Below are 22078 nucleotides of genomic sequence, written 5' to 3'. Positions count from 1 at the left end.
TGTCTTTGGATGACATCTGGCTGTAGCGGCATATTTTTTGTGTATTTTTAGATAATGGAAAAAGGTTTAAAACACGAAAACATGAAAATTTAATTTTTTCGGAATTTGATGACAGAAAATGATTCATTGTTCTATTAATTATATTTAAAGCCACATTTTTACGATTTTTTTTATTGTTAATGCATAAATCGGTTTTTTTTAAATACGATTTTCAAGATTTTTAATAAAAATTGCGAATACCCCAAGCGCGTAAATTTTAGCGAGGGTAGCGGTCCCGATTTAAACGGAAAACTCGTTCCGTTATACAATTACATTCAGGGTTATTCAATTAACGTTTCATTTCATAAAATATTTCAGGGAGAGAAAAGTATTTCAGTTCAGAGCAAAATGCTGCTCTTTTATTGGTTCATAAATTGCATGTTGGTAGTTTTACAAAGCTAAGAGTATCCTATAAAACATTATGGCTGGGCGCAGAAGGTTTAATCAGAGTCAGACAGGGATGATAAATGAGTTTTTTAATTTTGTACCAAATGGCCAAAAAAAGTGAACTAAAAAAGCCGAGAAAGTACCAACATTTAAAAGACCTTACATACATAGTCACATATACATGTTTTTAGATTTTCTGTATAAAAATCATGATATAAAACATGGCGTGTCGAAGGTGGAAACTTAAGTGCAAATCAATTGTTTGAAAAGGCCACCAAGCGCCAAGGTAATCAACAAAAGCATACAAGTTATACTTATTACCTATTTAAGTGCTAGTAATACAAAAATTTTCATAAAAATTCCGTTGCATTTAACGGAATGGAAGATTTACAAAAATGTTTCCTTTTATAGAAATAAACAAGTTAATAGCAGTGCTCTCTTGCAAAGTGGGGGAAATCGAGAGCGCAAAATGACACTGCAATCTGCCACTTTCGGCTGGAAAAAATTTTACCTGCGAAAACTTACAAGTAAAAAAGTCTGCTGACCACAGACACGTGTTCGTGATTAACCAAAAGAAAGGAATAGAAGTTTAGTTTAGTTAATTTAGTATTAATCTCAAATTTTCTAATTTCCGGGCGTCAACTATGGTTGCCGTATAAAATTTTTCAATTTTACCATATTTTTCTAAGAAATATGCCAAAATAGATACTAATACTGAAAGGTTCTGACCGAATTTGTCAGTTGATCGTTAAAACGAAAATGGGATAAATTTAAAGGCAAATTTGTAGGTATATCTACTTAATTTTTGTGAAACAAGGAAGGGTGATTAGAGGAGATTCTTTTATTTTTGAACGCGTCATAATGTGGTATCAAAAATATTTGTTAGAAAAAAACTTATTCATTCCGAGACAATTCATTTATATTTTAAAGACATTTTTCCTATACAAAAGTATTCAATAGTAAAAAAATTCCAAATTAGGGACAATGCACCAAGCGGATAATAAATTACCAAATGAACCACCTATTGCAACTGTGAAAGTTATCAGCTGTTTCGAAGATTACAAGTTTTTGCAAATTTTGCAAACTGCTCAGGATTTTTGCTGCTGGAGGATTTTGTGTGGAGAATACAAAAATACTCCTACCAAATTTACCTATCAGAAAGTCAGAATGGCGGAAGTTTCACGTTGTTACTGGTTTTGCGTTCAATAACTTTTTCTGATATATTAGTCTTCCCCTCAATTTTACTCGCTATGATTATTTTATTCTCTGGCTGCTAGTACTTACTGGAAAATTTTATGAATAGACCTATTATGACAGCAACTTTTTTTTTTTGATTTAAGTAAGAGTTTCGTTTTTAATAAACACCACGTATTTACTTAAATATGGTAGAAAAATATGACTATTTTTATGCACAAAAATTCAAAACTGGAAGTAAATAGAGTGTGGTATTTCGACATAATTGATCTGCAGTACCGTATCTTGACAAAAATTTATGAAAAATGTCAATGTAGTACCAATGTTCTTTTGGCTTCCAAAATGTACCAAAAAAGTACAATTGTACCATCAATTTCATCACTGGTGTCAGACCAACGGCTCTACACAAATAGCCTTATAAAACTACCAACATGTGATTTATAAACTAATAATAGAGAATTATTTTGCGCTACGAAGCCCCGCCGACTGGGCCCTTTTAGTCTTATAAGGGTTTTATAGAGCAAAATGGTAAAGTATTTGTTCTTCAATTTTGCGGAAGGGTACCACTATAATACTCTTAAAAAACTTGTTGTGTTATCCGGGTGTATACAAAATCTATTCATGCATATATGTACATGTGCATGTAAATTATACCAAATCGGAAATAGTCACGTAAATAAAAAGATTTTGGTGGCAGAAACTGGTTCCAATTAAATACCTTTTCCATGCAATCAACTGGTGACGTATTAAAACTTTGAGCCAATTGAGCTACATCCGAACTATTTACTATAGTCAAGCTGAACATTTGGAACCAGTGGCTTCTTGACGAGTAATTATTCTCACGATTTTATTAATTTGTTGTATTTATTTGGAACATTCACAATATTCTAGGCAGAAGAAATATAGTTACATAAAAAAAATGTTCTTTGGTTTTGATAGGAATAGTATTTTCCATCTTTTAAAGTGGTTTTAAACTGAGTTTTGTTAATATAAGTCCTGCCAGTATTTTATATTGCGGAAGTTACTAAATCGACACGACTTTTTTTTGATAATTATCGAAGATGATATCGCATTTTTTTCGAAATCTTACCCGCTCTCGGGAAGAACGGTTCCACCAAGACGATAGGAAAAATAGTAAATTGTGCGATTAAGTCGGAATTGTTACAGAGCGTATTCTTGGGTTGGTTAAATTTCGTCCTGCTTCTTGCTTTCGGCTTAGATTACTAGGTCAAATGCACCCATATTTCATGTAATTCCAATCACATAAACATTTTAAAAAGCAGTTCGAAAACTTCATAGTAAAAAGGCAATCAATTAAACGTTCGGAATCGGATTGAGAAAATGTGTGAAACCGATACATTTGTACATACACATGTATTTGCGATTTATGAAGGTTCATATACCCTGCAGAAAAATATTATCAATTGATAAAAAATAACCCACTTGTAGTTAGCTTTTTTGCGGGATTTCTATAAAATATATAACTTGTATATAGATACAAAAAGCTAACTTGAAACTAGTTGACTAGTAATGCAGGAATAATGAAGGAGATTGTTTTCTTTGAACGCGTTTCTATTTAAATACCGCACTTCACAAATACTTTTTCGAGTTGAGGACAAATAAAAGGAAGATCGAAATTGTATATTATGATTTTGAAGTTACGTCTAACGGAGTTCGAATATGAGACCACCCCTACAGCAGAATATGTAAACAAATATGAAATGTAATAAAATAAATAAAGTAAAAAAAATAAAAAATAAAATAAAAAATAAAAAAAAACGTTTGTTTTCCTATTGCTATTTTATGTCCAAAAGTAGTAAGTTACATCAAATGCAGAGGTAACAGATAATAGTGATTTTTAGCTCCTTCCTAATTAACTTAAAGTTAGCTTATAGTTAGATACATTTGCTGCAGGATACCCCCACAGGGGATACATTTCCTGGGGTATGTACATATCTACAAATACCGGTATAAATGTGTTGAAAATATGTATGCATGGATGTAAATATGTATGTAAGTATAGATACCATCGCTATTCTTTGGTATAAATCATCTAAGTACATATGTACATATATGTATGTGTATGTTTGTATGAATGAGTGTTCATCTATGTAGCTTTTTGGTAAGTAGGATGCACTTTATGGATGGCTTATGGTTTGTGCTTATGAATTTATGTTTAGTTGAGTTTACAATTTCTCCTTCGAGTATGTAACGAATGGACGGAGAAATTCTGAAAATATCGTTTGAATGTTATACAATGTAAATAAGTTTTGTATTTTGAATACTTTTAAGTTTTGTTTTTGTTTCTAGGTGAATCCATATCTAAGTTCACTACATTAGCCGACTGACTAACCGATTGATTGGCAAAATTTTCAAAAGTCATTTCACCTTTCATTTGTGCGTTCGTTTTTGTAGAAAACCTTTGTGATGAAATTGATGAGGATGGGCGATGAGAAGCAGTTTATTTAAGCTTTAGAAAATGTTAGATATAAATTGGAAAATTTGCAATTTATTAAAAGGTTGGTCTTGTGTCTAATTCTTATCTTTGCCGCTAAAAATACTATAGCTTTCCTTTCATTCTATTTATTCGAAAGATTCCATAATATGTTACTATTCAAATAATGGCAAAAAGGCATTTTTACACTTTAAATCCAAAATATCTCAAAATCTACAGCAAATTAAAAAAACCCGTGATTCTGATTTTATGCAAAAACATCTACATGCCTATGACTTTTTTCGTAATCATTACATGGCCTTATGGGGTTTATTTTTAATAAAGGCGCGTGCTGCATTTTCATTCGTGGTGTTTTCTTCGTTCTCTGAATAGATACGCTTCGGGATTCAATAAAATCTTCTTGGACTTGAACATTTCATACAATTGTTACGGTAATACTATTGCCTGCAGTTACGGTGACCATATACGTATGTATTTTAAATATAAATAAAGTTCACATTTTCATATAAAGGTTTGTCCATTTTGAGTTTTCGCAAGTCCAATGCATTTAAGTGAAAACTTAAGAGCATATCGCTAGCTTAGAGTGAAAAGTTGCTAAGTCTATGCATATTTTGATATTTAAGCACGATAAATTAAAAATGCATCACTTCCAAAAGGATTAAGGTAGTTGTTTCACTTTTTATCGTTTATTTTCAATGAAAGGTAAATTTGCAAAGTCCAAAGTCGGTGTGAAGATCCCTAGTGCAACGTGGTTTATCTGAGAACCTCTTTGTGTTACTTCCGATCGCTGTTTTTATGAAAAGGTATTTGTATGAATTCTGAAACTACATACTTATTACTTTACTAATGTAAATGTTTTATTGAATAGTGTGCAATTAGCTAACAATTCCAAAAATATCTACGTAGTTATTTCTATTGGGGGCATTTGGTTGTATAGCTTATTTTTTAACGTATTTAAAAGCCATGAATTTAAAAAAAAATACGGCATATAGGGTAACTTAATTCAAGTCGCACGCGAAGCTACTTTCGGCATCTTTCTAAGTTTTACAAGCTTTATATGATATGTTAAGCATGGTTATGTAATAGTTTTACTGCTTTGTTTTTGACGCGCCAAACTCAAAATCTAAGAATGCAATGCTAATTGATTGTGTTGGCTTGTGTTATTCACTCTTATGATTGCCCAATGTGCACAAAGCAAACTTTTTTCCAATATTTGACAAAATCTTGATTCTACCGTGGATGTACAACCTTTCTATCCCAGATTTTTTTTTAAGGTTTAATTAAAAGTTGAATAAAGCTTGAATTCATTTGAATTGATATCCAAGCTTTTCTCAAGTGGGGAACTGAGATTATTTTGCATTACCAAAAACGTCCCTTTTTTTGAGAATGGTTTCGTTCTCCAATTTAAAATCAACATTGGAATATTGGGTATCCCATTGGCCTCCAACCTAAATGTTTATTGGGTGTATTTTCATATGTAGTACATCTGTGTGTATGTATGCATGTGTGTACATGATCTTTTAACATTCAAATTAACAAATTCTTCTAACCTTTGCATTTTTCTTCTTTTTGGCAAAATTAAATCAAAGTTTTTAATGGCAAAAAATTACTATTACAAATTGTATTCTTGTAAAATTTATTTATTTGTTTATTTCTGGTTTTTATTTCGTTTTATAGTTTCAAGCAGGTATCGTTTTTACAGCTCATTCTATTATAAGGTACTTTGATTTTGTTTTTTCCATTAAATTTTTATTGTTTCTTTCCTTGTGAAAGTTTTATGTTACAAAAAAGAAAATATATTACTTGTATATAATTGCAAGAATTTACAAAATTTTTTTACATGCATATATATTTAAATACATATCTTTCTATGTAGGTATCACTATAAAAAAGCCTTAAATAAAAAAGACACATGTAATAAAAAATATTAGATGAAAATATTTTAGTGATCCCACTTTACATACATGCCAATCATTAATATTAAGATGTTTTTCTGAGATGCCCCCATTCTGAAATTCAAGGTCAAATCTTTAAAACATGTGGTATTTAATAGCTTGTTTAGAGCAGCCTAGAAGGCATTTTTATGAACTAAGAAATGGCGTCTTCTATAAAAATTTAAAATTAGTCAAATGCTGCTTTGTAATTAAAGATGATGATATGCAAAGACATATGTTTTTTTGTATTAATGTTTCTACTGAAGATTGAAAAGTGTTTAAAATAAATATTTTGAGCTATGCATATGTACATACTTCTAGCAAGAAGCCATGTCGGCTAGAGGAAAGAAAACTACTGTTATTTCGTGACATGAGCAGGCCTGGTGAGCTACAAAATGTTGACGTTTCTTCTAGACGGTCATCCCGTACGCATAAAGAATTATTAGAACGGTCTTGGAACAGAAACAGAAAAGATATTAAGAACTGAGGCAAGGGCGTAGCCAGGATCTAATAAAAGGGGGAAAAACGAAATATACTTGTTAATTTTTTCAGCAAAATTTTGGATTATTTCCTCCAGAATCATCTCGCAGTTTTCTATGGACGCTGTTGTGCTTCTGAGCCAGATTTTTACTCTTCGAAATGTACTAAATGATCGCTCCACTGTAGCTGTTGTGCATGGAAAATCACTCAAAATGGAAATACACGTATCTATCGCTGGTAGAAACTCGCTTTATTCTTTAAATAGATCTACAACTTCATTATCCTTCAAAACTTCTTCAGACAAGTTCTTTTTATTCCATAAATTGTACCAAAGAATGAGTTCACTACCCATACCGGGATCATAGATCTGGTGAAAATGCTGCGCGTTATTTTGCACCTTTTCACTGGAACATTTAATCGAATACAATGGGTGCAATCCAGATTCTAGACAGACAAATGCAAAATTCGCGCGCAAATATAAATTCTTACGACTGCTGCCCCTTTCGCTATCAGAAAAAAAAGCATTTCTTTGTCTGTACTAATATATATATATTAAGCTATTTTTTCTGTTCGCAAAGCTCGAGAGCGGTTGTGCCAATTTTTTTGAAACCTCCCATATATGAAATCAATCGCATACTCATGGAGAAATATTTGAATTATTGAAAAAGGTAATGTGGGACCTCCCATACTAACCGATTTTTCATATTGCATATCTCTGGAAGTATTCACCAAAGGAAGGAAAGTCAACCCGAAAGGTCCTCGTAGAAAGATAAATGCGGACAGGATAAATGTCATGTCTGACAGTCAGACAGCATCAAGGCTTGTGGACATCTGAAAGTCTCTATTGATTTTTTAATTAAGCACGCATATCAGGATAAGAGTAGTCCTTTGGTTGGTACCGGTACATGAGGGTTTTGATGGCAACAAATAAGTTGACGTTCATGCAGAACGTGGGATACAACGGAGCTGAGCTACTAGGCTAATGGGTGGATTCTCAAGCTGCCGCGGAATGGCGAAGGGATAAGGCAATCGAGAAACTTATAACTCCCCCTAAGTCCGGAAGGATTGAGCGCCTCCAACAGCTACCTGACTGGGCTGCTGGCTTTGTGGCTGGAATATATTATGCGATGTCCCACGTATCATAGGTCTCAGACTGTTATATTTTGGGGGACCCATTATCGTCTCCGTCTAGAATCTAAGACACGACACCCTCTAAAACGTTTAATTTTACAGGTGCTCCAAGGTTGGAGATAACTTTTATAGGGTCAGCACAATAGATCTATACACCTACATAAATATATAGATCGAATTTATTCGCTCAACTAAGTTTATAATAAAAAAACTGTTTCTTTTACAGATCATTTTTCTGAAATAGGCATTTTCTGTGGCCAAAGGTCCAATTTTCAATTTTTGATTTCAAAATTTTTAACAGGCGGACTTTATACTAGATACTCTAATTATTATGAATTTATGACCGCAAGATACCCTGGTCCCCTATCTGACAACCTTAATTGTATGGTTTCGGTTTTAGTTTGTACTAGACATTTACATTACACATAACTGCGGGTCAACGCGGATGTGTTTTACGTATATAAAAAGTTTTAAGGGGTGTTTGCAGCCCTCAAGAAAAAACGAAAAATTCATATAAAATAACGCACAAGAAACGGAAGAGAAATTTTCATCTATCAAAACTTCTTAAATCAGTTTGCAGCTCTCAGCGAAAGATGCTAGAATATTTATGTATTTCTTCAGGAAAATTTGCAGCAAAAGCGAAGTACTTTTTCAACCAACGGAAATAATGAAAAGTATTTCTTGTGATTTTTCTTGAGACATGCAAACAGCCCTTTAAGTGTGATTATTTTAGCAATGGGAAAGGCATACTGATGAAACAATATTCAACGTGTGGATGGGCCGGAAGTCCACTTTTTTAACCGGAACATACATGCTTTTACCACAGATTCGGAGTATGCGGACAAAATAGGTAACTTTTATCAGAAACGTTTCTCTGGAATGGACATCCGGTCGAAACCGGAAGTCGATAATTCGACCAAAAGATAGAGCATCCCCGACTTGGTACTTCGTATTTTTCCTTCATTTTAGAAGGGGTGGTCAGGTGGCCTGGGACACGCGGTATATGGGAGGGAGCGTGGTTGTGGGCCGATTTCGCTGATTTTCAAACCAATATCTTTTAAGATTCTCAAAAGCATGTCTACGATATTTTAAGCGCCTATCTGCATTGATTGATTTTTGGCCGGAGAAAATGCTTATTTCAGCCATAGTGCAGCGAATGAATTACTCGATACAAAAATCGAACCATGAGCCGCTTTGCCGGTCGTTCGTTGTTTCTCTTCAAATTTTTAGTTTGAAGATTAATTTACGCTTCATATCTAAACAATTAAATTCCGAAACATTAATAATTAAAAGCGTTTCTGATATTTTTTTCAAAATTATGCTTATTATCATTCACAAACTCGCGATCAGTGTCACTTTCCAACACTCGATTAGTTTGACACCACTTGTAGCAGAAATAAAAATTGCTAGTGCAACACAAGCAAGTTGAAATATACTTCCGAAATCGATTTGCGTTCTTTCAGTTGTAGTCATACCATGATATTTGAATTTCTGAAACAGATTTCCGAAAAGTGTCTCAATTTGACAGCAAATTGCGTGGACAAGTTGGAAATATTGCCACGTCTGACACGCTCTTAACTAAATTTGTAAAATATTTAAATAATTAAATCAATGGCTAAAACATTTTTTTTTTGTAATTTTTTTACATTCTTGTACAGTTTTTGGTACACACAAAAGGGGTAATTGGCAACCGTGGTCGGAATCAACTTCATCTCGCAAATTGGGTATACATATGTACATATTTTTTCGGTATGTCCGTATTTATGCATGGGAGTATGTATTTAAGTGTTTCCTTTATTATTTAGCCAAAAGGAAATATTTCTCGTTAAATGAGTTTTAAGAGAGAAAATAAGAAACTTTACTTAGCGCTTAAGGATAATTAGGTTTTCTTTCCTCTTCGACGAGGTACGTACGTCGCCGCTAAAGACTTATCACGCTTATTCAAATAGTGTATACCAGGTTTCAGTTTGATTTTCTATGTTTTCTATGTACATACAAATTCTTATTTGAATTAGCATGAGGAACCTCTGGCGATTCTTAGCTTTCAACGCTCTGTGCAGCAATCCATATTGCTTTATTACATTAGCTCGTTTGTCTTCGTAGATTTTGGCTTCAGTAATAATAATATATTTTGCTTTTATTTATGAACGAATGTGTGTATGTATGTGTTAGATCATAATCATGGTCGCTTTAATAATATTTACATAATTCATGTCTGCTCGAATTTGAACACCGGTATTAAACAGCATAAATTTTATAATAGAAATGTGTGAATATTTTTCTTACTGAGTGTCGACCGAGTTTTTGATAATTATTTATCATAAAATTCAGATTCGTTCATTTGTTTTTTTTTTTTAATACTCCCAATGAAGATAAGGTTGTCTTTTATTATTTTTATTTTATGTATGTATGTATGTATACATATATTTTCATTTGCATGTTTTCTAACGATAGTTTTACATATTCATTCACTTATAATTACAAGAATATTACGTAATAAATAATGCCGTCAAAATCACACCTTCTTTGTTTTTAAATATGTTCATAATAAATCCTTTTTGTTACTCATTTACTTTGCTCTATATATGTGTGTATGTATCATTTTGCAATTTTGTAGTATTAAATGCATCTTTATCTGTCATCACCACCACCATCATCACTAACATCGACATCGTCATTGTCAATATTACATCTATGATCACTATGATATACATAAATCACCAGATCATCGCTATCGTCTTCATCTTCGTCTTAATCTTCATCTTTCTCTTCATAGTCAGAGTCATTTTCTCATATGTAGCTTAAAAAATATACCTTAAACATATTCTAAACATATTTATATGCATTTTTGCTTTGTTTTCTTGTTTGTGTGCTTTCTACTTCGTTTGAATTCAAAAGGTTCCCGTTGAGCTGCTCTTGATCGACGCCAAAGCTATGTGAGCGCTGATAGGTGCCCATCTGCGAAACGTGATAATAACTAGGGATCCTGTAGAAGACCCGCAATCTTGCTAAGGACTCTGTGTCATCGTTCGTTCGGTATGTGAGTCTCCACCCTCTCTCTCATCATTCTGCCGTACGTTTTTTCATTTCCCAGCTAACCAAGCGACTTAGGATCGCGGCGCTGCCGTGGAAGCAGCTCTATGCAGGGGTTACTGTAAATATACAAATTTAGTAAGCAAAGTCCGGAAAACGGTAGTGGGGGTTTAAGGACGTATGACGGGTAATGAGAAAAAATTAGTGGCAAACGTGAAGACAATATAGTACATTCGATGATATTTTTTCTGTTTTTGTGTGATTGTAAAGGTCTGGGAATACGAGAACTTGCAGGTTAAATGAATAACAAATTTTTGTATGTGATAAAAGTAAGAAAACGTGTTTTAAATGAAAATATTTAGTTTGTTTGTCTAATGCACAATACCAGAGGAAAATCAGCAGAACTGCGTTTCAAAGCAAAATGGCGTTAACTAGCTCAGGTTAAAAACTGTCTAAAAGCACTGCATTGTTTTTAGTCCTTCACACTTACATCGCCAAGTTGTGAGCGCTTTACGTTGGCTTTCGTGGAGCCATTTCAGTTCACCTGCATCTCTTCGCCTTCCTCTTCAAGAATGACCGATTCACCAGGCCAAACAATGGGGCGTCCCTAGGTTTTCAAGTTATCAAACTTTAAAGTAAGCCGTTTTGTTTTTATATGAATAATATCTTATCTCAAAACTATGTAGCTATAGACGTGAATTTTTCAGCTGGTAATGGTGGCTAGATTATGGTTAATTTTTTCTCTTATATTGGCTTATATGTAGGTATTAAATCAGGCCAAGTGAGAGTAAGCCGAATAATTTAACTCCGTCTTTGAATTTAAGACTAGGCTAAAAGGATATTTACATTTGTACATACTAGCACATCGCTTCCAAAATGCGAAAGACTAAGTGATTAAAAAATGTCCAAAGTTTTGTTAAGGCACGTTGGCGATTACTAAAATAGTTTTGGCGGAAGGTTTTTTGGATTTTCTTTGTACATATGAAGGTATGTATAGAGATGCATTTACTGCACTAGATGTCTATAATATTGCTATATGCACACTACATACATATGTATTGAAGTGTTGTTCGATATTTCACTAGCTTAAGTAAGAGCATAATTCATATGTTACCGGCCAAACCCGATATTAGGACAAACTAGTTTTGACTAGGCAAAACTAGATCAGGCGCCACAATATTTTTGAGCAGAACACCTTTCTGCGTAGGCGGGCATAGGCCACGCTTAAAAAACAATAACCCTCATTAGTCCAACTCCAGCTACGCATTCCACAATATTGCGTATGTATTGTATGCGTCCAACTTGATTTCGCGTTGGACGGATGTATCAGATTTAGATAGAACTACTAATTTCGCCCAAGAAAAACTAGTTTGTCCTCAGATCGGGTTTGGCCGGTAACAGATACATATCTACATATGTATGTATATATGCTCTTCACCTTAATGTATTTATGGTTAGTAGCTATTTTACATTGCGATTAGCCATTTTGATTTGAAGGTACATGCAAATATTTTTATTAATAAAATATGATTCTAATTTAGTAAAACGTGTGTGTATTAAATGTTTTTGAAGTGTACCTATACAAGTTCATATAAATGTATTTTTGATACTTAGACGTAACTGGGAATAATAATTATAAAAGGCGTAACTCAGAGTTTGATTTTGACTGGACGTGGCCCAGTGTAATTTAAAAATATGTAATTCGATTTATTCTTCCAGAAAGCCATAGAGAAAGTGTAAGCGCAAAATATTATTATTATTATTAAACTGGATAACGCCCATTTATGTGTATTCCAAATACGAGATGTGCCTCTCTTATATAAGTATTATGCCTAGTCAGCTCTTTTATCAGATCAGATCAGTATTTACGTATACACATGTTTACTTATACATATATGCATATCTTTATTTATATAGGTACATATGAGGATGACATTTACTACGAGTACGTATTGCATTCTATTATTTTTTAGTAAAAATATTTTGTATGGGTATTTAGAAAGTATTTATTTATGTACATAAGATAAAATATTTAAATTTGTTTTTATGTATGTTAACTCAGATCAACAGTAATAAGCTTGCAAATGCTCCAAGCGGAAACTCAGATTGTCATATTTTTTGTCGGCCTCTTATGAAATCTGTAAAATATTACATCAGCATCCTCATGAAGGAATATATATATCTGTGGACATTCGATAAAACCATTTCTATCGAGCGAGATCATTTTCTCTGTTAAGCAGTAGTTCCTTGAATGATATTTTTATATTTAATCATTAATTGTAGTTCAAGATTGAATACTAAATAAAAAAATGAAAAACTGAATATGCAAGTTTCGTTTTACTCTAATTTCCAACCTACAGAAATGGTTTTGCCAAAAGTCCACAGATATGTTTGCATTTGGGCGATTCATAAGGTCAACTACTTAGTCATAATGTCATTCATTTTATAAAAAAAAATATATATTTGGCATTCACTCTTTTGCTAAGCCTTTAGACAAATAATGCAGCGACCTGTACCGTCGCCTCCGAACGACCAATAAATTTTATGAGAAGCATTATCAAGCCTGCCGTTAAATAGGTGGTAGGCGTTGTTCATGCCCGATTTTGCCCATTTCCAATACCATCCGTCGTTGACTGAAAAGAAATACACGTACCATATTTCGTTAATTTATATAAATTTTTACTCGAGTAATCGTGTGCCCAGACGGAATGACGGGCAGATAGACACGGGTTAATCGATTTATCTTTTCATTTTGAGCATTTTGTTATATACTATATATGTACGGTGACCATCCGTTCTGTTTTTTGCAGGACCGTACTGTTTTTCAAAGGTCGGTCCTGCGTAGTTTTCCAAACCTGAAAATGTACTGCTTTTTTCCAAGTGTCCTGCATTTGTTCCGCATTTTATCCGTTATTTTAAACTTATCGGACAATGGATGGATTTTTTCAAAAAAGTGTTTCTTGGTACTTTTCGTAGCTTTTCTTCAATATCTCATGAAAAAATCTCCCAATCAACGTAAGCGACTTACATCTCGAAGGGTATTGATGTGCCTCTTACCAAAATATATAACTTGTGGCGACTTCAATGAAAATTATTAGTGCTACAGGCGACCATTTGCATTTTGTCGTCAAAGTCGAAAAAAGTGAGATTTTCAATCAGATACGAAGTTTTATTTGATTATTTTTTTCATTAGTTTAAAAATTCGATAAAGAAGATATATCATTACAGTAAATTTTGAGCCAAAGATAATGAAAATCGGATTAGAAATGTAAATGCAATGAAGTGCAATCTGCACAAATTATATATCTTTGTAAAGGGCACATAAATACCTTTGTAACTCGTCGTTTAAGTCGATTTATGACGTCGATTTTTGACAAATAACTGCGAAAGGTACAAAAAACAAAAAAAAGGGTATTGTGTTCGCTTTGAACGACTCAAAATTTGCGTAAAAAATAATCTTTTACTATACTTTTATAAATATTTATGTAAAAAAAGATTAATATCGATGAAGAAAACGTGATTCGTTTTTAAAGTTTAAAATGTATTAAGAATTTTGAATCATAAATACTCTTTTGATATTTTTATACTACGTAAATATTTGTAGGCATATTTTTAAAAATTGTCCTTCATTTTGAATCCATATTTATGGTCACCGTATATATATGTATGTTTATGTCTATATCGATTTCTTTAGGCTGTTACAAACAATCGTTTTGTGAACGAGGTTATAATACTTTTGTGGGTATAAAAAACAATAAAAACTAAACAAATTAAATGTTTTGCATTAAAACCAGCAAGTTTGAGTGAAACCCGGCACATTTCAAGGCTAGACCGGGCTAACGGAACAAACAGTCTAACCCTGATCAAAAAATGAAATTAGGCTGCACGGACACAATTTATTTTGTGATTAAAGTCTTATTTCATTCACAAAATGAATTTAGACTTCCGGTGAAATAAGAAGGCGGCCTTAATGCACGCGGTCTTATTTCCGCTCACCCACAACCACAGAGAGTCCGACTACCTTTCTCTCAACTATTTAAGAACAAAGTTGGATATAACAATTGGGTAACAGACTGTAGAATAACAGAAGCAATGTTTCGCTTTTATAGCGTGAAAACAAGCAACATTTTCTACCGCTCTCAGGGCTGAATTTCTAGCATTGCTTGGGGCAATATCACAGTGCAGCGCAGCTAATTTCAAGTTAAAACTCGACCATAGTGAAAAATGCATTACTACATAGATTGCGACTAAATAATATACTCTCGTTGTTCCTTTAATCACTGAAAGTCTAAGTACTACGATTTCGGCAAACAATTTTTTCAGTTGTACGATCTATGGATATTATACCTCCATAATCTAGTTGATCAGCCAAGCAAGCCTAACCTGTTCTAAAATATGTACATTAGACTGCATCACCAAAAAAAGTTGCGTTTTTTCCGCCGGGATTACAAAATTTATTAATTTTAAAAAATATTTCGGAAAAATATTAAGATTTAAGTGAGCTGGACTGATTTCAAAATACCTCCAAAAATGGAGTTTTTTATGAATAAAAATAGTTTCTTAAAGAACTTTTTGAAAAAAGTCCCCTCAGATGACAAAACAGATTAAGCTTAAAAAATCTGCATGAAAATATTTAAAAATCTTTTCAACGGAATCGTAAGAAGGAGATTTTTGATGCTGTTTTTTTACTTTTTTCCAAAGATTGATTTACGAAAAACTTGAATAACTGTCCCAAAACTATTCTGATTTAGTCTTATGGGATCTCAATAGAAAGTTATTTTCATACTGTTTTTATTTCTGTCCAAACAAAAAATCATTCAAGTCCCAATTTTTTTTTCAAATACCAGCACATCATAATTCAACTTTGAATGACGTTGGTTCATCCTACCTTTCTCTTTCAACCTTTGAATGAGTTTATTAGCAAAGAAATAGAAAGGGTGAGAAAATACCTTTCCACCGACACCTCATAAGTCTAAATCAGAAGAGTTTAGGCTCAGTTATTCAAGTTTTTCTTATAGCAGTCTTTGAAAGAAGTTAAAAAACAGCATCAAAAATCTCATCATTACGATTCCGCTCAAATTTTTTTTAAATATTTTTAAAATATATTTGTGCAAATTTTTTAAGCTTAAGCTCTTTTAAGGGGATTTAAAAAAAATAAAAAATTTAAGAAACTATTTTTATTCATAAAAAACTCCATTTTTGGAGGTATTTTGAAATTGGTCTAGCTCACTTAAATCTTAATATTTTAGTGGACGTCTTAAAATATAATAGATTTTATAATTCCAATGAAAAAATAGTACCGATTTTTTTTTGTATGGGGAGTGATGCAGTCTAATGTACATATGTACGTCTGTGTAGCTTATTGTGGCTTATTACTGCTTTTCATGAGTTATATTTTCGTAAAGTTTGCACCAATGCATTTTCCTTGGTAGAATTCATGTTTGGCTAATTATTTACAGTTAATTATACTTGTAAGGGGAGTTTGCAAGCAAAAAAACAAAGAATCGCTTAAATATCATTCACATCATGCATAAATGTATATATTGAAAATTAGTTACATATTTAATTGCTGTAAGCATAAATATCAAATGCGAATCGGTGGCAAGGGAAATGTTTGAATGTTTCTAAAGGTACACAGGACATACCCATAAACTACGTTGAGCGATTCAATGCCAAACGACTAAGTCGGTGAAATGGTCTAAACGAGTGTGAGCTTTACGATATTTTTTTTTTTTTTTTAATTAATTGTATCAGATTACATTTTTTATAATTTTTTAATTTTTTTGTATTATGTAATTATAGCGTTTATTTATATACATAGTATGTATGTAATAAGAAAGTTGTATTTGACTGCTTGTAGTGTTATGTATTTGCGTAGGTTTTATGTAATGTTTGTACAGTATCCCATACGTGTGGTTTTTGAGTAAGTGGTAGCAGTTTTTTAATTATCATTTTCTGTTTCTTGCTCGAGCGTGGAGAACGAGTACTAAATGTGTGGACACAGGCAATTAAGCAATTGAAAAAGGTAAGTACAATGTTCATAATTAGGTGGATAGAATTAGGTAAAGTGTTATATTTAAATAAAGTCTTAAAATAGAATATTTTCTATCAACAATTGCATTAAACGAATTTTATAAATTTTTGCTTGTCTTTGCAATGTGTCGAGGGCTAAGCTACATTTGGAATAGTTTTGAATAGGATGTGAACCGATTTTTAGGCCTGATTTTAAGGTAAGTAAGGTCCATAAGGCTAGGCGAATAGAATTCAAAAATATTAGTAATGCATATAAATATATGTATGTAGGTGTACCTATGGTAATTTTTTAGTTTTTGAAGAAGAAACGTTAGATTAATGGATGTTTTGAAATTTTTTTAGAAATTTTTTTATTAATTTTCAATTTGGCTACGTGTGATTAGATTCGTGTTTTTTGTGTTGCTTTTGTTTTATTTTTTTTTTTAGTACGGATGCGTGTGTTCGCTACAGTTTGAGTGAGTCAAGTGATACAATTGATGAGCGCCTAGATAGACCTAAATTAGTGGGACAACTGACCAGTGATGTTGTTCCAAAGAGTTTGTACCAGCCGATAACGATATTCGATAAATTTAAATCATCGAGCATTATTTGAGCCACACCCATAAAAACTTTCTTCTCGATGCGTCCATAATCACCCCAAACAGTCACCTGAAAACAGAATACAGAAAATTATACATACATATGAATCAGGGTTGTTGCGAATATTCGCATTCGCAACCGCGGAGCTTCCGCATTAAATTTAACATTCGCACTCGCAATAATAAATGCGGAGCTTTTGCGAATGCGAATATTGTGCAAGTGCTCCGATAAAACGTGTATATGGCAAACAAACTTTTGTAAAAAAAATAAATATTCTTATCCGATTCGGCTGATAGCCACGAATTTGAAAACAGAATTTTGTTCAAAAATAATATATTTTTTTTCCATATCCACCTATAAGCACAAATTTTTCAAACCAGTCGCAGAAGAAAGTATTAAAAATGTATTTTTAAAAAATAAAATTGGAAAACGCTGATGAAGTTGCAGATTCCCCAAATTCTGAAACAGCCAAAGGAATGAGAATGAAGAATTCTTTTTAAAAAAGCTTTAGAAAAACCTGACATACGATCTCGCCATTATGCTAGATTTCAATTGTTTCTCATAAATACTTGACATCCGCATTCGCATCCGCATCCACGGATGTTAGCCGTTAGATATTTGCATCGGCATTCGCATCCGCGGATGTCTAAAATTCCACATTCGCAACATCCCTAATATGAACATACCACTTTGTTAAAGGTTTTGTAAACATGATAAAAATGGGCAACTGGCTTGATGAACTTAAAAATAAATTTTTAGCAAAAAACACTGAATTTTATCGGGCTCGATCGTGTATTTAATATCGACTTCTATATTGCTAGTAGATTCAAAGTAAATTCCCCAACTTCAGAGTGCTTTCAAATGTAGCAAAGAGAGATCCGATAAGAGAATGTACCCAAAATGGCAATTTGACTCTTAAAAATTCAGGAACGGATTACCTGATTTTCATTTAGGGGATTCTTTGGACGTGCTCTTTTAATTTTTTTCTGGCGCTATTTGCAGGACTTTTTTTTTCTTTTTCAGTAACTCTAGAACTACTGAAAAGCTACTCAGAACAGTTTTAATTTTAATTTTTACGAACATTACACTTTTTTGAAGAACAAATTTTCGGCGTAATTTTGCAGAATTTTTTTTCCTTTTCAGGAACTCTTGAACATTTGAAAAGCTACACAGAACAATTTTAATTTCTATTTTTTAAAGCTAAACTTTTTCTAATTTTTCGACGTAATTTTGTAGTTAGTTTTTTGCTTTTCATGAACTCTGGAACTATGGAAAAGCTATTCAAAACAGTTTTAATTCTAGTTTTTTAAAACATTAATATTTTCGGGTTTTTGAAAAAATGTTCTTTTATGTGGGCGATTTCACCGTCACGGGTTGGAAAAATTTTTCTTTCTTGCTTAAATTTATGTATAAAGTACTCAACAATTCTACATTTTGATAAAGCTACACCTAACTGACAGTTATATGAGTTATTACAAAATACGAAGCTACTTTTATAAGGAAAAATCTGATTTATTTCTTCTGTCATGGGAGGGACAAAAAAAGGAACCTGCTTTCTGGAGCAGATATATTTACGGAAACTCTGCGAATTTATATCACTTTTCTGTGTGAACTTGATGTCTTATAATAAAATTAAGAACCAGGAACACAAACAAAGCAAAAACTACAAAAAATATGGATTTATTAAAAAAAAAATCCGAAATTCCTCTGTCACGGGTGGGACAATATTTGTCACGGGTAGGACACGTACGAATTTTTATATGAAAGGGAGCTTTTAGTATGGTCTATATATAAAGTTTAGTTATTAAAAAATATAAGAAGCCAAGTAGGGGTTAAATTCCTTCACGTTTTATGTTAGGATGGGGCCTTTTATATAGAAGAAAATGCTTAGCACCGTCAGCCAAAAAAATTATTAAAAATCAACGCGATCTCTTAGCGTCTTGAAATGTTCACTTTTTCCTACTTTAAATTTAATACGCTATAAAACTGCATATATAGAATTTTTCTAAAAACTATGAACAAAAAAATTAAATTTTTGGGTGTAACTGTTAAATTTTTTTGAAATTTTATTAAAAGCAGTTGAGTTCTAAATACTATATATTTTTCTTACCAAACATTTGAATTATGAATCGCAAATTATTTGACAAGTGCATTCAACACAACCTACTTTAAACTAAATCAAAAAATTTACCTAGAACTTGATTTCAAAACATAAAAAAGGTAATAAAAATGCATTTAGTGCTTTAAGTTGTTATTTTTTTGGTTGATTCAAGATTTTTACAAATGTTTTATCTACACGTTTGTTAGTTTTATAGAGAAAAAATTTTTTGCACTGAGGTCCACTTTCCCATGGAACTTCCCATGTATAATTTTGCAGAACATTTTTTCCCCAACTTTAGTTTTCATTTTTCGAAGGTTAAATTTTTTGGATTTAAAAAAAGGAAAATGTCAAAATTTTTCGACAGAATTCAATTTTTTTTTTTTGGTTTGCAGTTTTATAACCCATTCAATATACGTAAGTATAATAAAACGGATGCTTGAAATAGCTCAAAAATTGGGATTGAGATTTTTTCGTCTGACGGTGCTGAATATTTCTTCTTTCCTATAGCTGCTTTTTCACAAGTTTTTTTTGTACTTTTAGCTGATTTTTTTGCCGATTGATTGATTGAACTTCCTTTTCATATGCGCTGCAAAAAATGTTATGAAAAACTTTACGAAGAGCTGCTCATGTCTAGTTTTTCATATAGTTCTGATACTCAAAGAGAACAGCGATGCACTTGCATTCAAATCATGAAGGCGATGCATGCATCCCTAGGAACCGAAAGTCTCATATTCTCGGGAATATTGATACTTATTCAAATATGAGCAAATGACTGGCTTGCTTCGCGAAGCCTGATAAGAACCTTTGCATTGACCAATACAAAAATAGTGTAAAAATGCAAAAGCGGTTTGTAATGTACACATTATTAGCTTAGATTAAAGGACTAAAGAGCAGACCTTCCTTACTCATAGGCCAAGTATAATAGCGCTGAGATAACATTTGGTATATGTACTAATCTCCTTCGATGCTATGAGCTCTTATTTCCACTCAAGAGATATCTGCAAGTATTGCAAGGTTTTCCAAGAATGCGTAATCTCCATTTAAAATCCTGCTGTTGCACTGGAAAAAAGAGTTTTCCCGTCAAACGCGGTCATTGATGTTCCTACCGTGTTCTTTTTAATTCGTCACACTTCTTCTTGATATAATAATAATAATAGATTGGCGCTTACACATATGTTAGTGTTTGGCCGAGCTTCTCCTCCGATTTGTGGCATGGGCTCTGATGTTTTCACACAAAGCGGAGGGACGCACAGTTTTACGCCGACTCCGAACGGCGATTGTATTTTTATGACAAGTTGCTTTTCATGGCAGAGAAAAAACCTTTTTTCTATACTTTTTTGTGATGTTGCTTTGACCAGGCTTTGAAGCCAGGCGTTGCGGAGTGGAAGCGCGCACTGCTTGCCACTACACTACAGCGGGCTTTATTAAGTCATCTAAAAAGTAAATTTGTAGAGGGGTATGTAAATATGTAAAGGGGTATATAAATATCTAAAGACTTTTAAATTAAAATGGACGGTCTGTGGGAATAAATAGGACTCCTTACAGAAACACATCTCCTCCTTTGCGGCATCCAGAAACAGTTCTTGCTGCAATTATATTGGTAATAATTTTCTTTACTAAAAAACTAGTTTACGTGGATTAAGGCACCTAAAGAAGAATGAAATGCGCTTTAATTTTTACATTGATATTCTCTGAATGTAGACTTTTTGCAAACTCCCATCCCTATTTAGTTTACAACAGGCCATTCAGTTTAACTGTCTATTTGTAATGGATCAAAGGCGGTGGTTCTCGAGCGTACTACATCTATTGGATGTGCCACGACTCTGGTAAACACTCACTCTCTTTCAGTTTACTATAAACGCCACGCCCTCTCGAACATACTCATTTGTATACATTTACCATAGATGTTCTCACCAAATTTAAAAGTCATGCGAGTTAGGGGTCCGAAGGTATAGCAAATGTCAGATTTCACGGCCATGGAATGTGTTGCTGCCCCTTATACAAACTCACTTAGGTTTAACTCGCTATAAGCGCTTACTTTAGTTACGTTTTTACACAAAATTCCGAGGTCATGTGACTTATCATTCTTAAGTTATAGGTGATTAAAATTTGATGCCTGTAAGATGTTCCGCTCCCCTTTTACAAACTTATTTATATATATGGATAATTTACTTTCGGCATCTATCATAGATTTGTCTTCACACCAAATTTAAAAGTCGTGCCGGTTACGGTTCCGAAGTTATTGGTGATTAAAAGTTTCAAGTATGGGAGGTGCCACGCCCCCTTGTACAAACTCATTCATATATACCTTACTATAAGCGCCTACCATGGATCATACCAAATTTCAAATTGATGTGACGTATCATTTCGAAGTTATGGCTGATTGAAAATTTCACGTCTATAGGATGTGCCACGCCTCTTTTACAAAAGTATATCTACTTTACAATAAGCATTTACGATAGATATGTATGTCAACACACCACAATTCGAAATCGTGTGACTTACGGTTTAGGAGTTATAGCTGATTAAAAATGTCACGCCTATGGGAGGTGCCACGCTCCCTTGTCAGATCTCATTTTTAATACCCTAGGTTACGTTCGAGGTCACTCTCTATATATCAGTTAAAGCCCCATGCAAAGCTATTCAGTAGTTCCGGAGATTAGTGAGTTCAAACAGACAAACGGAAAAACAATCTACAGTTTTATTATAGTA

At 32.9% G+C, this 22078-nt stretch overlaps 1 protein-coding gene across 4 annotated transcripts in view; it reads right to left on the bottom strand.

Annotated features, from left to right (window-relative positions):
• LOC118746209 (regulating synaptic membrane exocytosis protein 1) overlaps positions 1–22078 on the bottom strand; it is a 322168-nt gene that overhangs the window by 65323 nt on the left and 234767 nt on the right. The window contains exons 22-24 of one of the 4 annotated variants that reach the window (XR_004993810.1): positions 17203–17334; positions 16299–16639; positions 4734–10772 (exon numbers count right to left, since the gene is read on the bottom strand). Coding sequence is in view for 3 of the 4 variants with exons in the window: in XM_036480056.1 (XP_036335949.1) it covers positions 17131–17334 (204 nt within the window). In the remaining variant the exon portion in view is untranslated. Of the gene's footprint in view, positions 1–4733; positions 10773–16298; positions 16640–17102; positions 17335–22078 lie in introns of those variants that run through there. The other 3 variants (XM_036480048.1, XM_036480041.1, XM_036480056.1) reach the window with 3 other exon arrangements.

Source organism: Rhagoletis pomonella, unplaced genomic scaffold (assembly GCF_013731165.1).
Source record: "Rhagoletis pomonella isolate Grant_MI unplaced genomic scaffold, Rhpom_1.0 Rhpom_scaffold_00001, whole genome shotgun sequence".
In the NCBI taxonomy this organism is placed as follows: Eukaryota; Metazoa; Arthropoda; class Insecta; order Diptera; family Tephritidae; genus Rhagoletis; species Rhagoletis pomonella.
Note: the sequence above shows the minus strand (reverse complement) of the source record. Positions and strands in the feature narration are given on the sequence as shown.